The sequence below is a fragment of the Anolis sagrei genome, chromosome X (genome assembly GCF_037176765.1).
Source record: "Anolis sagrei isolate rAnoSag1 chromosome X, rAnoSag1.mat, whole genome shotgun sequence".
NCBI classification, from domain to species: Eukaryota; Metazoa; Chordata; class Lepidosauria; order Squamata; family Dactyloidae; genus Anolis; species Anolis sagrei.
The window spans coordinates 14,500,372-14,515,762 of NC_090034.1; the positions used below are offsets into that span (position 1 = coordinate 14,500,372).

Genomic DNA, 15,391 nt, shown 5'->3' on the forward strand with positions numbered 1-15,391 from the left:
GCGGCGTTAGGCATATGTCTATTTTTGTCCTGCCTTTATCTCTGCAATGGAGAGGCAAAGTGCATCACAGCAGTTTAAAAAACAAACACCTTATTTATTATTATTCAAATCTCTAGCGCAGGGGTCCTCAAACTAAGGGCCGGGGGCCAGATACGGCCCTCCAAGATAATTTACCCGGCCCTCGCTCAGGGTCAACCTAAGTCTGAAACGACTTGAAAGCACACAGCAACAACAACAATAATCTTATCTCATCAGACAAAAGCAGGCCCACACTTCCCATTGAAATACTAATAAGTTTATATTTGTTTAAATTGTTCAACATTTTAATTATTGTATTGTTTTAAGTGGGGTTTTTTTGCATTGCAAATAAGATATATGCAGTGTGCATAGGAATTTATTCATGGGTTTTTTTCCCCAAATTATAATCCAGCCCTCCAACAGCTTGAGGGACTGTGCCCTGACCCTCTGTTTAAAAAGTTTGAGAACCCCTGCTCTAGCGTATAAATATTATTATTATTATTATTATTATTATTATTATTATTATTGTCGTGTCAGGAGCAACCGCTCCTGTTGTGAGAGAATTGGCCGTCTGCAAGGACGTTGCCCAGGTGACGCCTGGATGATTTTTGAGGTTTTATCATCCTTGTGGGAGGCTTCTCTCATGTCCCTGCATGAGGAGCTGGAGCTAATAGAGGGAGGGAGCTCATCCGCCTCTCTCCAGATTCGAACCTGCGACCTGTTGGTCTTCAGTCCTGCCGGCACAGTGCTTTAACCCACTGCGCTACTGGGGTTTCCTAATATTAAAATAGAGATTGAGCATACATGGTGGTTAAAATCCCTTGAAGCACGATTTCCCTGGCTGAGTGCTATGGGATAGCTGGGAGTTATAGTTTTGTAGCCTCCACTGCGGGAGAGGGCCAAAGTATAGATCCCAGTTTAATGTGTAGATCAGGCATGGGCAAAGTTGAGCCCTCCAGGTGTTTTGGACTCCAACTCCCATCATTCCTATCAGCCTCAGGCCCTTTCCTTTTCCCCCTCAGCCGCTTAAGCGAAAAGGAAAGGGCCTGAGGCTGATAGGAATGATGGGAGTTGGAGTCCAAAACACCTGGAGGGCCCAACTTTGCCCATGCCTAGTGTAGATGCATCCTCAGTATACAAAAACATGCTTTAAGTCTCCAAGGGGAAATAGAGCACTCTTGAGCATGCGCAGAAGAGAGACGCCTTTCCCTCTCGCAGGGTCATGTGACTGCCACCCTCGGCTGGATCAATATGGCGGCCAGACGTCTCGCGTCGGTCATGTGACGCTCCGCCAGCCAATGGGGAGACGCCTTGCTGCGAGAGAGGCCTGTCACCGCTGCTGAGGGCAGAAAGAGAGAGACGGAGCTGCTGTTGAGGCCGCCTCAGAAGAAGTCTTCTTCCTCCTCCGCCGGGCCTGCTTCCCTCCTCCGCCTCTTCCTCCCCGGGATGTTCTGAAGGGGCCCCGGCCTTCCGTCGCGCTCCCAGGCCGGCCTCGCGCTGGGGCAGCCGCCGCCTCCCCTCAGGTAAAGAAGGCCGACCAAGTAGGCCTCTCTTTCCAGGAAACATACAGGGGCCCAAGTATATATGTGTGTGCCTGTGTATAAATAGGTTTTTGTGTACCTGTAGATGTTTATACACACGTATATATCTGCATAGGCTTATAGATAGATCATTAACAATATGTAATCCTGGTTTTATGATTATTACACAGAGGCCTATTGTTAGATAGAATCATAAGAGTTGGAAGAGACCTCATGGGCCATCCAGTCCAACCCCCTGCCGAGAAGCAGGAAAATTGCATTCAAAGCACCCCCAAAATAATAATAATAATAATATAGGTTCTTGTGGGTTTTTTCGGGCTATAGGGCCATGTTCTAGAGGCATTTCTCCTGACGTTTCGCCTGCATCTATGACAGCATCCACCCAAAAATCCAATTCACAATGGAAAAAGAAAATGAAGGAAGACTGCCTTTTCTAGATGTCCTAGTCTTTCACAAACCAGATCAACAATTGGGTCACACAGTTTACAGAAAATCTAGATACACGGATAGATACCTACATAAAAACTCCAACCATCACCCAAGTCAAAAAAGAAGCACCATTAAAGCCTTGGCAGACCATGCAAAAATAATCTGCGAACCCCACCTCCTCCAAGATGAACTGAACCACCTCAACTGGGCTCTCCAGGCCAATAGATACTCCACCTCAGACATCAGAAGAGCTGCAAGACCAAGAACAAGCCACGAGAGTCAAGATGAAGATCCACCCAGAGGAAAAGTGTCCCTGCCATACATCAAGGGAACCACTGACCGCATAGGGAAGCTGATGAGGAAACACAACATACAAACAATCTACAAACCCACCAAGAAAATCCAACAAATGCTACGTTCAGCAAAGGACAAGAGGGATCCTCTCACCTCTGCAGGAGTCTACCGTGTACCATGCAGCTGTGGACAAGTCTACATAGGGACCACCAATCGCAGCGCCCAGACACACATCAAGGAACATGAAAGGCACTGCAAACTACTCCAACCAGAGAAATCAGCCATAGCAGAGCACCTGATGAACCAACCTGGACACAGCATATTATTTGAGAACACAGAAATGCTGGACCACTCTCACAACCACCATGTCAGACTACACAGAGAAGCCATTGAAATCCACAAGCATGTGGACAATTTCAACAGAAAGGAAGAAACCATGAAAATGAACAAAATCTGGCTACCAGTATTAAAAAAACTAAAAAATTACAACAGCAAAACAAGAGAGGGGAAATAAACAGGCACATAAAATCACTCTCAACAAAAGATTCCCCCCAGGTACTTCCAAGCCATTGAATGCTAATCAAGGTGATCAGCTGGAACATTCACACCTAGCCCCAGCAGACAAAAGTCCTTTGTCTCACCCTGGTCATTCCACAGATATATAAACCCATTTTCCTACTCCCAACAGACTTCACTCCCTCTGAGGATGCTTGCCATAGATGCAGGCGAAACGTCAGGAGAAAAATTGCCTCCAGAACATGGCCATATAGCCCGGAAAAACCTACAACAACCCAATATAATAATACTTTATTTATACCCCGCCACCATCTCCTCAAGGGACTCGGAGCGGCTTACATGAGGCCAAGCCCAACAACACATCAAAAAAACAAAAAGCTGCCGTTCATTTTCCGGTCCCAATTCAAGGTGCAGGTGCTTACCTACAAAGCCCTAAATGGTTTGGGACCGACCTACCTGCATGACCGCATCTCTGTATATGAACCCACACAATCACTCCGTTCATCTGGAGAGGCCCTTCTCACGATCCCTCCTGCGTCGCAAGCGCATTTGGTGGGGACGAGGGACAGGGCCTTCTCTATGGTAGCCCCCCGACTGGCTGTTTGGCTGTTTCAGTGTGCCTTTCCAGAATAGGAAACCCCCAGCATCATGTCCCAAACACACTTTGTTAGAGATTTAAGATTGCCTGCACATTGCACCTACCCTAAAATCCTTACATTTTACCTGTCATGTCCAGCACTTTTAATTTTTATTCATTACATTTGGCCCGGCCCTAGTTTTAACTGTGTCATGATGTTATTGTTTAATGTTTTATTGTTATTGCTTAATGTTTTGGTTTGCTTGAGTTTTATTGTGTATGTGTTATGCTGTTGTTTTATTGAGGGCCTTGGCCTTCGTAAGCCGCACCGAGTCCTTCGGGAGATGTTAGCGGGGTACAAATGAAGTTAATAAATAAATAAATAAATCACATATAAACAATAACCAATAAACAGTAACACACAAGGAATTGAAAACCTATGGCCGGGCCAAATGTAATAGTTTAAAAATAAATTAAAAAAATAAACTCTAGGCATAAACAAGGTAGGATATATCTGGTATAGGTTTTTAAAAGAGAGATGAGGGAGTCCAGTCAATCCTAAATCAGTAGTAAAGTGCATTCTGAGGACATATTGCTGGGAATGATGGCCATCCAGCCTCTCTTTAAAAGCTTCCAAAGAAGGAGCCTCCACCACACTCCGGGGCAGAGAGTTCCACTGCTGAACGGCTCTCACAGTCAGGAAGTTCTTCCTAATGTTCTGTAATCCTGATATTATTACACATGTGAGTACAAACATGTACCTATAGACACAAGAAGAATTGTGAGTCCAAAGCATAAATGTAATCATAGCACCCCCAACAGATGGCCATCTAGCCTCTGTTTAAAAACTTCCAAAGAAGGAGACTTCACTACACTCAGGGGCAGAGAGTACCACTGCTGAACAGCTCTCACAGTCAGGAAGTTCTTCCTAATGTTTAGATGGAATCTCTTTCTTTGTAATTTGAAGCCATTGTTCCGCATCCTGGTCTCCAGGGCAGCAGAAATCAAGTTCGCTCCCGCCTCCCTATGACTTCCTCTCACATCTTAATCCATGGCTATCATGTCTCCACTCAGCCTTCTCTTCTTCATGCTAAACATGTCCAGCTCTTTAAGCCGCTCCTGATAGGATTTGTTCTCCAGACCTTTGATCATTTTAATCGCCCTCCTCTGGACACATTCCAGCTTGTCAATATCTCCCTTCAATTGTGTTGCCCAGAATTGGACACAATATGTATGACTACCAACACATATATACGGTAAAATTTTCCCCTTGACCTTAAGTCTTGTGGTGTCCAGCTCTGGGTGGTGGTGCTCATCTCCACTTCTAAGCTGAAAAGTCAGCATTGTCCATAAAACACCTCCAAGGTCATGTGGCTGGCATGACTGCATGGAACGCCATTACCTTCCCACAGAAGGTGGGATCTACTCACATTTGCATGTTTTCGAACTGCTTGGTTGGCAGAAGCTGGAGCTAACAGTGGGAGCTCACCCTTCTTTCTGTATTTGAACTACCAACCTTTCAGTCAGCAAATTCAGCAGCTCAGCAGATTAACCCACCGTGCCATCTAGGGACCCAAACGCATATATTTGTAATAATAAATACACATGTGAGTACACATAAATATATACACAAGAAGAAAGTGTTTTAAAGTGTTATTTCCTGTTTCATTGGACAGTCCTTAATTTGAAAGTTGTTGTTCATCTCTAGAAACTTCGTTTTTGTGGCTGCCTCAAACTAGGTTGAATTGGTTGAGGCTCTGTGAGATATTTATTGAAAAACTAGAGTAAAGTGTGCTGCAAGATGTCCCCCACCACAAAAACAAGGTTTATGCAGTTCAATAAACTTTTTCCATGTTTTTTATGATAGAACCAATTAGGACATGACATTTACAACCCAGGAACAAAAATTGTGTTACATGGTGTAATCCATATATTTGTACTCACAAAATGTATATGAACAAGCTGAAAGATTGCGACAGTAAAGGGGCATCCTGAAATGACCAGAATACATTGAAGGGAGTTTTGCAGCAACAAGAAATGCATAGGGCATTGGCCTATTGATCCATTGTGGCTTAGTCCCATTCTTTTCCCTTCCAGAGGCCAAGATTCAGGTTTAGCCATCCAGGGCCGTGTTGTTAGAGGCATCACTCAGGCCCCTCTTCTCTGTTTCTTGCAATGCTGCTACTATGTACCCTTTAAAAGTGTAGAATCAGTAGGAGTCTAGGACCTACATGGAGGGAGGACATAGTCCCTCTCTATTGTGCTTTGGTCAGGCCTCACTTGGAATAATAAACCTGGTCAAAGCAATTCAAGGAGGAGAAGGACAAGGTGGGAGGTCGATCAAAAATGGTCAAAGAAAACCAAGACCTATGAGGAGAGGCTGAGGAAGCTGGGTAGGTTTTGCTTGGAGAAAAGAAGGCTGAAAGAAAGGGACATGAGAGCTGTGTGTAAATATTGGAAAGGATGTTATATTGAGGAGGGAGACTAGGACACAATGGAGACTAGAACGTAATGGAACAGTGGATACAAATTGCAGGAAAAAAGATTCCACCTAAAGGAACTTTAGATAGAATCTAAAGCTGTTTCACAGCAGAGTATACTGCCTTTGAGTACAATGAAGGCACCTTCTCTGGAGGTTTTGGCCATCTGTCCGGGGGGCTTAAACGCTGTCTGACTGCATGGCTGGGTGGCTCTTGGGGTCTCTTCCAACTCTACAGTTCTGTTCTTTCACCATTAATGCTGCTTTGGCAGTTGGGAACACAAGAAGCGGTTTTGCAGTGAGATTAAAGCAGGCAGTGGCAGATGAAGGATTATGGCATCTCCTAAAGACTCTTGAGGAGTGGTTCTCAACCTGTGGATCCCATAGCAGTTGCAGTTGACTTCTGCTCCAAAGCCAAAGGAGATCTGGTCAGGGCACAGCCAAGTAGTGGTCAGGATATCGGGAGGCAGTGGCCATTCCTTAGTGTGACCACCTTCTTCTTGAACACATTAATCTAATATTAGAATCCAACTGGCCACATCGGATACCAGAGGAATTGGGTTCAGCCTATTGCTTCAGACCTCTACAAAACACAGGGAGCCTGAGCAACAAGGTGGCGAGCAAAGCGATCACAAAGAGGCAAATGAGGAATAGAACTACTAATTCATTTAACCAAAAGCTGAGCCTAAAGACTGAAGAAGGTGTCATTAATGGGTTAAGCAAGAAGGTGGCATGGATAAAGTAGAAAATGGAGGAGGCCTTTGTGCTCCTTAACAGCAGTGCTTCCCGTACTCTTAGGCTTCTGCGGCCACTGTTTGTGTTACTCTTCTTGCCCAAAGACATTAAGTTTTGATAGGGAGATACTGGTTTGTCAATATATTTGCTGTATCTGATGGTATTCTATCCCAGAGTTAATTGTCCTCATTCCTTAAATAATTAAAAGGTTGGCTTCTTTTTTCCAGCTTGAACTTTGGACCTTGAACAGTTAGACATCTGCATGTCTGTCGAGCCTTTTAGTATCGGGTGTCATACATTCTTAAGTGTTTGAGGTGTTTGTGTTGAGAGCAAAAAAGTTTTCACAGCTGCGAGTTTGGAAAGACCCTCAACTCCTCGGGGAGGGAACTTATCAATGAAAGTACGATCAAAATGTGTAAGGAGCAGCGCTGGTTTATATACAAGGAAGCATGGCTAGGATGTGAGGGTTGCTCTGCTTGGGGATTTTAGATTAAAATAAATCCACAGCAGATGGTCCGGCAATTAATTGCAGTTCCTAGAAATGAGTCAAGATGAGGAGCACTGTTAGCTCTCTTCCTGTGCCCTGGGGAAACTGGTCCCAGAGAGACTCTGTGCCCTTTGTTTTTCTCAGATCTGTCCATCTTGAGTTAAACTTTTCTAGAGCAAGGAAGACTGAAACACAGATGGGAAAACATTCTCCTGCTCTCTGTCTCAACACTGTGAACTTGTATGTTGCTTGCCATGCTTAAAATGGTAGCAAAATGATCCTGTTATTTAGCTCCATCAGTAGTACATGGGTCAGAAGTGTTCTCTCATTTAGTGGGGGCTCTGGAGCAGGGATGGGAAGGGTTTTGTGTTTTCTTTCCCCAAAGTATGCAGTTAGGTTTGGCCTCCTGCTTTTCCTCATCTAGCTGGATGGCTCTTATTTTCTGGTCTCCTCTGCAGGTGTGAATGACCGAAGAGGTGCCTCCGACGGCACTCAGTGAGATCTACCTTCGCCTCCTGTGCCATGATGACATAGATACTGTCAAACAGCTCTGTGGCGACTGGTTCCCAATAGAGTAAGTGACTCTTAGGGCACCCGCAGCTTTGCAGTGGCCCCTTTTGCATCCATAGAATTAATTTGAAAGAGACCCTAAGGGCTGGCCAGTCCAACCCTCTTTTGCCATTTTGCCAAAGACACCATCCAAGCCCTCCCAACAGACAGCCACCCAGCCTCTGCTTAAAAATCTCCAGAGAAAGAGAGTCCACCACATCCATATAGCATCTTATGAGTTCCCTTTGTGAGTGATATATTTTGAAAAATTGAGAGATTTCTATAGAAAAAAGAACATAACTGAAAACATTGGCCTCTGTCATTGGCATAAGTCTGGCTGATATATTCCTGTGTTTTTCTTCCCAGGTACCCTGACTCATGGTACCGAGACATCACCTCCAACAAGAAGTTCTTTTCCCTGGCAGCCACCTATCGGGGCACAATTGTGGGGATGATAGTTGCTGAGATCAAGAGCCGGACAAAAGTACACAAAGAGGTAGGCGGAAAGCCCTCACCCCGTCCTCAGCTTCATCAGGAGCCTGGATTGAGCAGCTTTGCCTTGGTTTTGGGGGTGTTAAGCCTGGTAGGTAGATGCCCCCAACCCCAAGTGCTGTGTATTGACTACATCCTTTTCTGCTGGTTTTTCCCCTTTAGGATGGCGACATTTTAGCCTCTGGTTTTCCAGTGGATACTCAGGTTGCTTATATTTTAAGTCTAGGAGTGGTAAAGGAATTCCGGAAACATGGCATAGGTAAGAGTCTGTTCAGTACTTTTATCTCACTTTCAGACAGACAATGTAAACAAGAGGCTGTGGCAACGGCATTCTTTGCAAATGCAACACTTGCTGTGATGTTAATACTTGGTTCTAAGGGTGGTTCAATCTTTGCTGGCTGGGAAGAACGCGTTAGCGAAACATAACTATCCACCTGCCATTTCTTCTTCCCTCCCTGTGCCAGGTTCCCTCTTACTTGAGAGCTTGAAAGAGCACATATCAACCACTTCCCAGGACCACTGCAAAGCCATCTACCTGCACGTCCTCACCACTAACAACACTGCGATAAACTTCTATGAAAACAGAGACTTTAAGCAGCACCACTACCTTCCCTATTACTATTCCATAAGAGGTGTTCTCAAAGATGGCTTCACCTATGTCCTGTACATCAATGGTGGGCACCCTCCCTGGACAATCTTATATCCTTTGCTGGCAGTCTGGGAGGGTTTTGCAAGTGCCAAAGTGGGGGGTATCCATTGGTCAGAACTGTCCCCAGATTAGTGCCCTGTGCAGCAGGCCCATTGTTGTGTATATAAAGGAAGGGCTGTAATGGGAACTCCACTACTAGCCATAGGAGGCCTTTCTGTGTTCATCCTGTGGCTCCTTAACAGCAGTGCACCGATTACCTCCAGCACATCGGTTCGACCCTGGCCAGTCTGAGTCCCTGCAGCATTCCCCAGAGGATCTACCGTCATGCCCAGGGCCTCCTCTGCAGCCTTCTGCCCTGGTCGGGCATTACGGCAAAGAGCGGCATCGAATACAGCCGGACCATGTGACACCAAGGTAAGGTTGCAGCGGATTCCTGAATTCATAAATAATAGTAATCCATTGCCCATGCCAACACTCTGATTTTGTGGTCACTAAAATGACCCCAAATGGGATTCATTGTTCAATGTGGAAACAATCTCATGGGGCAAAAATCGGTGCAGGTTCATGAGGGGTGGAACAGGTGCAGCGATGTCTTCCTCCCTCTAAGGCATTTGGTTAAGAGGAGGAACCATTTCTATCTTTTGGGGTTGTTGGCTTGGTCTGTGGGACAGAATGTGGGGTTTGAAATGGGAGGCACTGATGGGTGGGGAGAGAAGCGGCTTGTCTGCCTGTGGTACCAAAGAGTGGTTCCTTTGCAGGTGGATTCTTCCCAGCATTGCTGCAGCTGCTGCATCACTCTGGGGCTCTGCACACTGTAAACATGCCCTGCGACTCCAGATGCCCCCCACCGACCGACCAGGATGCTGCCTCCCGCTGCGCCACCCCAACTCCCCCATTGCGATGGTGTTCCTCAAGGGCCGCCATCCCACGCGGTCAGTCCCTGAGCCGGCCATTCTGCAGGCCTGAGCTTGGGCTGAGGACATGTGTGGTGGAAGGAGAAGGACTGAGTCCGTGGACAAGAAGGAGAGTGGCAGAGTGGCCACAAGAAATGCATCTTCTTTCTGACTTTCTGTCTCTCCTTCTGTCTTTCTGTCATCTTCCCTTTCTTTCTTTCTTGGCATAGAAGTTGTCGCAGGGCCTCCAACAGCTCCCCATGTTTCTTTTTGCTGCTGAGAGGCCGGGAGGCTCTCTCCTTCCACTTCTCCACCTACTTCTGCAAATCAAGCCCCTGATGCCCAGGGAATGAAATTGCTGTTTCATAGTGAAATACGTTATGTGTGTGTATATGCATCGGTATACACAGTGTACAGGGTATCCTGCCTTTGCTCTGGGCTGGAAGGGGAAGTGCCGGGTAGGCACCCATGTCTCTGAATGGCCTTGGGCTCCCCGTCATCCTGTGGAACACCCCCCTCCACTCAAACTGGGAAGTCACACAGGGCAACCCTGGGCTGGCTGTGGCTCCACTGGCCTTTAGGAGGCCCCTTCCTCCAGCCCTCCAGGTTTGCAGTAATGCTCTGGATGTGGTTTGCCTTTTGCTAAACAGACCACGCACAGATTGAAGAATGGCTGAGCCTGAATCCTATGTGCAAGCAGGACAAGCGTAGCATTTAAAGGTCTTATCATGGCAGGAGGTGGCCAGGTAACAGGGGAACCCCTCCTTCTCACCGTCAGGCTGGCCTTGTTTTCCTCCCTGTATTGGTGGTCCTCCTCCAAGTCCTGCACCTTTCTCTTTTGAAAGCAGCTCTGTTTTTCCCTAGTAGATCTAGAGACTTCTCTTTCTGGTGGGAATGAGGGATCCTGCCATTGTATGGCTTAGGAAAAAGGGCTCTTATGGTCCTTAAAAGGAAGGAAGCCAGCAAAGGGCAGTAGAAGCATAAACTAGAACTGACTCAACTGAATAGTGCTGGTCAGAGCAAGGGGTGCATCCCAGGTGATCTCGCTCCCTCTCCAAATAGGGCCTTTAGAGGATGATCATTGTGGCCAGGTCCCTTTGTCCCTTTGAGTTGCCTCATTTAGGACAGAGCAAGGCTGTTGCAAGCCCCCCCCCCCTCCCCAAATGCCCTGAGACCCCCTTCCCTGCCTGCATTTGAGTCTCCTTTTTGCTTGGGAGTGTCTCGAGTCTGATCAGTGCACCCTGCTCTTTGGGTGGCTTTGATCACTCGATGCCCCTTCTCCTCGCTGCCTCTTGCCCTTTGGACCCCTTCCAACAAGAAGAGAATGGTGGCTTCAGGAGGAAAAAGGGGACAGATACCCCTTTCGGAGGAAAGGCCCTCTTCTCCCTGGTGCCACCTGCACGCCTGCTGTAACCCCCCCCCCCTCTATTTATTGACGAGCGACCGTCATCCAGTCACTTTACATGTCTTTGATTAAAAGGTTTTGTTTTGTTTGGGATGTTGCTCTGGTCTCATTCTTCCGCCTCGCACGGCGTGTCTGCCCTTGGGAGGTGTGGCCTGGTAGCCAAAGGAGCCTCGTGTTCTCCGTCAAAAGAGGGTGCTCCTGGGCATGTGCAGAGCTTTTCTCCAGGGGTTGAGCGACAGATCCCACCAGCCCCGAGAAGTACACAGCAACAGTGAGAAACACTGGGGGATATAGTCCAAGGACATCTCAACTAAAGGATTCCCAAACACAAGAAACAAACATTGCAAGGATTTGACCTGTGTAGTTTTTTGAAGAAAGAGCAGAAGGAGCTGAGCTGTATCCTGAGAAGGGCAGCTAAGATGGCCAACCGTTTGGACACTTCGAGGCCTTGTGAGGAAAAGAACAATGGAGGAATGTTGAGTTTGGAGAAGAAAAGATGGAGGAAGGACCGAAGGCAGAGGGAGCTTGTCCTCAGGTGAGACCTTGAGCCAAGGCAGTCCGATTGCAAGGAAAGATGTGAGGAAGGACTTTTGGACTGTGAGATTCACCAGAGAGTGGTGGGCTCCATCTTTGAGGGTCTTTCAGCAGAGTAGCTAGGCAGGTGCTTTTAGTATCTCCTGCTCCCTGGCCAAATCAATAATGTCAACAGCAAGGGGAACAGGCCTCCTGACGCGGCAGGTGGTAGCTGGCGCAGTCTCTTTCTAATGCCCCCCTTGCCTTGCATGCCAGGAGAGGAGCCAGCTGGCAGCTGAGGCAAATGGGTCCCAGGACGGCCAATGAAAGGAAAGGGGGGTGGGGCATGGGGGCCACGCTCCGTTGCCTGCTGCCACCTCCTTCAGAGCCTTCCAGGCAAGGAGGAGGACACACACCTTCCTCAGCAAGAGCTACCCAGGCAGGCAGGGAGAGAGGTAAGCTCTGCAGAGGGGAAGTACTTTGCAGTTGAGGGGGAGAAGAGGGTGTGTTGCAAGAGTTCAGTGCTGGAGTCTTGGCTAGCAGGGCCACCCTGTCCCATAGTGCAGCCTTCCCTCCTTGTCCAGTTAGTCATGGGGTTTATTTGTGTGTTGTGGTCGGAGTGGGAGAAGAGGGGCCTTCAGTTAACCATCCCTGCCAGAGGCTGCAAATGGGTCACGCAGAGATGGCACCCAAAGAGTGTCTTTGTGTAGGGTTTCCTGGGGTTCTCTGTCACGTGCTGTTGTCTTTCTCTCCCTAAAGGCCCTCTCTGCCTTTTCTGCCAGAGGCCGTGGGCCTCCCCCAGGTGGGCTCAGGTTGCTCCTCTGCCATAGGGAGTGTAAATATGACCCCCAGCGGCTGCCACCTGGATACTCTCTGAAAGAGGATCACAGGGGACCCTGGGGGCCTGTCACCCGAGACGCCTGCAAGGGCTGCTTGATGAAAGCCAGAAGGGTCTTTTTGTTGTCTCTGGCCCTTGGAGCAGGGGGGCCGCTCACGGAGCCCCTTCCTCTTTGCTGCAGCTGGAGAGGAAGCCAAAAAGGGCAAGATGTCTCTGCCCATCTCCCCTATGCTCTGGAGGAAAGAGCCGCAACGGAGGAGACAGAGGAGGCGGAGGCCACAACGAGACCTGCACCCAAAGCCTTGGAGGGACACAGCAGTGGATGACAGCCTGACAAGCCTGCAATGGCTCCAGGAGTTCTCCATCCTGACGGCTGACCCAGAGAAACCCACCATGTCTGAGGGAAAGGGGCTCCCAAGACAGCAGCAACAGCAGGAGACCCCTGAGGCTCCGTCCAACCTTCCGGAAGGGTCCCCGACCTCCCCTGGGACAGGCCCCCCTGCCTTCTGTGGCCCTCATCCCCCTCCACAGGCCCCCCTGGACTTCCGGACAGACGGACGAGCCAAGCCCCCCTACTCTTACGCCACCCTCATCTGCATGGCCATGCGGGCCAGCAAGGGCTCCAGGCTCACCCTGGCCGCCATCTACGCCTGGATCTCTGAGAACTTTGCCTTCTATCGCCTGGCAGAGCCCAGCTGGCAGGTAAGGGAAGCAATGGGGTTCTCCCAGGGGGTTCTGGTGTCCCTGGGCTGCCAGGAGGGTCCCTGGGGGACAATTTGGGGTTGGGAGGGGACCCCGTGCCCCGAAGGGGAAAACTGCCCTCAAAACTGTGAACCTGTCCCCTCTTCTATGTTCTCCCTTCCTGCCTTCCCCTTCCTCCCTTTTCTTTTTCCCCTTCTTCCTCTTCTACTTCCCCTCTCCCTCCTTCCTTCCCTCCCTCCTTCCCATTTTACTTCCTCCTCCTTCTTTATTTTCTAAGCTTCCTCCTTTTCCTTCTCTTCCTTTCACTGCCTTCTTCGCATTCTATTTCCCCTCCTTCCCTCCCTCATTCCTTTCTGTCCTTCCCTTTCTTCTTCCCATTTTACTTTTTCTCCCTCTTCATTTCCTAAGTTTCCTTCCTTCTCTTCCTCAATCCCTTGCCTTGCATCCTTCCTCTGCCTTCTTTCCATTTTTATTTTCCTACATCTCTCCTTTCCTCTGTCCTTCCCTTCTTCCCATTTTACTTTTTCTCCCTTTATTTCCAAAGTTTCCTTCCTTCTCTTCCTCCCACTTCCTTCTTCCCATTCTATTTCCACTCCTTCCTGCCCTCCCTCTTTCCTTTCTGTCCTGCCCTTTCTTCCCATTTTACTTTTTCACTCCCTTCATTTCCTGTTTCCTTCCTTCTCTTCCACAAACCCTTGTCTTGCATCCTTCCGCTGTCTTTCCATTTTTATTTTCCCTACATCCCTTTCTTCTTTATCTTTCCCTTCTTCCCATTTTCTCCGTTTGTTTCCTTCCTTCTCTTCCTCCATTCCTTCCCTTACATCCTGTCTGCCTTCTTTCAATTTTTACTTCCCCTACAGCTCTCCTTCCCTCCCTTCCTCCATCTGTCCTTCCCATTTTACATTTGCTCCCTCTTTCCTCTTGATTTCCTAAGTTTCCATCCTTCTTTTCCTCCATCTCTTCCCTTCCTTCTTTCCTTCCCCTGCCTTCTTTTATTCTGCTTCCCTTGCCTCCTGCATTTTCTACAGTTCCTTCCCTCTTTCCCTCCCTTCTTTCCTACCTTCTGTCCCCTTTGAAGGTAGCCACCCTTCTTCCCTTTCCACTCTTTCTTCTTCACAGAACTCCATCCGCCACAACCTCTCCCTCAACAAGTGCTTCCAGAAGGTTCCGCGGAGGAAGGACGAGCCTGGCAAAGGGGGCTTCTGGCAGATCCACCCGCAGTTTGCCCACCTTTTTGCAGACGATGGGGTTTTCCATCGCAGGCACCGCATGCCGGCCCTGCCTTCGTCCGGCGACCCCTCGAACCCAGCGCCCAAGCCTCCCTTGGTGGCCCCTTGCCCTCAAGCCAGGCCCCCTTCCCCTCCGGAGGCCCCCGCCCTCGCCAGGGATCTTGGCTGGGGGGCTGTGTTGGAGCCCACCAAAGAGGCAGGCAGCTTGGAGGACCTGGAGCTGGCCGCTGCCCTGGACTCACTGGCCGAAGAAGAGGACAACCACGGCCAAGAAGAAGAAAGGGGCCTGGCCCAAGCCTTGACTCTGTGTCCCGAAGTTTGGGGGGCAGAGGAGGAGGAGAGGGCCGCAGAGCAAGGGTCCCGGTGGGCTTTCGAGGTGGGCGCCTGCTTCTCCGAGGGGTTCCTTTCTGGGATCCAGCCCTGGGAAGGGTGAGCACTGTCTCTCCCCAGAGAAGGGGGCAGGGGCCCAGAGCTAAAGCATTTCTGCCTGGGAAGACGGCCCTTGAATCATGCCAGGGCATGGAAACAGACCCAGCCTCTTTCACTCAATGCAGAAGACACTCACGTCCCACCTACACTGCCATATAAAATCCAGATTATCTTCTTTGAACTGGATCATATGGCAGTGTAGACTCGTATAATCAAAGCACACAATGTTAATTGTCTCTGCTTTGATAATCTGGATTATATGGCAGTATAGAAGGGGGCTCAGTAGCCAGCACTTGCAGCTTTAATGAAACCTGGAGGAAGCATGGGCTTCTAAATGGGTCAAGGATTCAGAAGCCTGGGGCAGCTCAAGGCACAAGCCGAAAGAGGCAGCAATCACCCCGAGGGAGCCACCTTGACTTCTCCTTCTCTCCCTTCCATCTCCAATTCGTTTTCCAAATCTGGATCTCAGCAGAAAACTCTGAATAAACATAGGCAAGGTTCAGTCTGAGTGAACTGTTTGAGTTTCTTTGGCATTTCATGAGCTCTCTTGAATTGATACTGCAAATTGAATTGGATGCAAGATTGTACAAGATTGTACTGGCAGGTGAGCAAGGAG

The 15,391-nt window shown here is 48.7% G+C and overlaps 2 protein-coding genes across 2 annotated transcripts; both read left to right on the forward strand.

The window, feature by feature from the left end:
• The first annotated feature begins 1,260 nt into the window (after nucleotides 1–1,260).
• Nucleotides 1,261–11,157, forward strand: LOC132782070 (N-alpha-acetyltransferase 60). Its single transcript, XM_060786734.2, has 7 exons — nucleotides 1,261–1,541; nucleotides 7,535–7,650; nucleotides 7,992–8,121; nucleotides 8,280–8,376; nucleotides 8,582–8,816; nucleotides 9,017–9,180; nucleotides 9,525–11,157. The coding sequence occupies exons 2-6, from the start codon at nucleotides 7,541–7,543 to the stop codon at nucleotides 9,171–9,173; spliced, it is 729 nt and encodes a 242-aa protein (XP_060642717.1). The 5' UTR covers nucleotides 1,261–1,541; nucleotides 7,535–7,540; the 3' UTR covers nucleotides 9,174–9,180; nucleotides 9,525–11,157.
• Nucleotides 11,158–11,238: 81 nt separating this feature from the next.
• LOC132782069 (forkhead box protein J1.2-like) lies at nucleotides 11,239–15,277 on the forward strand. The gene is given in 4 exon segments (XM_067460590.1): nucleotides 11,239–12,052; nucleotides 12,560–12,612; nucleotides 12,615–13,117; nucleotides 14,237–15,277. Coding segments are annotated over 4 exon segments (1,251 nt in total). The 5' UTR covers nucleotides 11,239–11,900; the 3' UTR covers nucleotides 14,780–15,277.
• The last annotated feature ends 114 nt before the right edge of the window (nucleotides 15,278–15,391 follow it).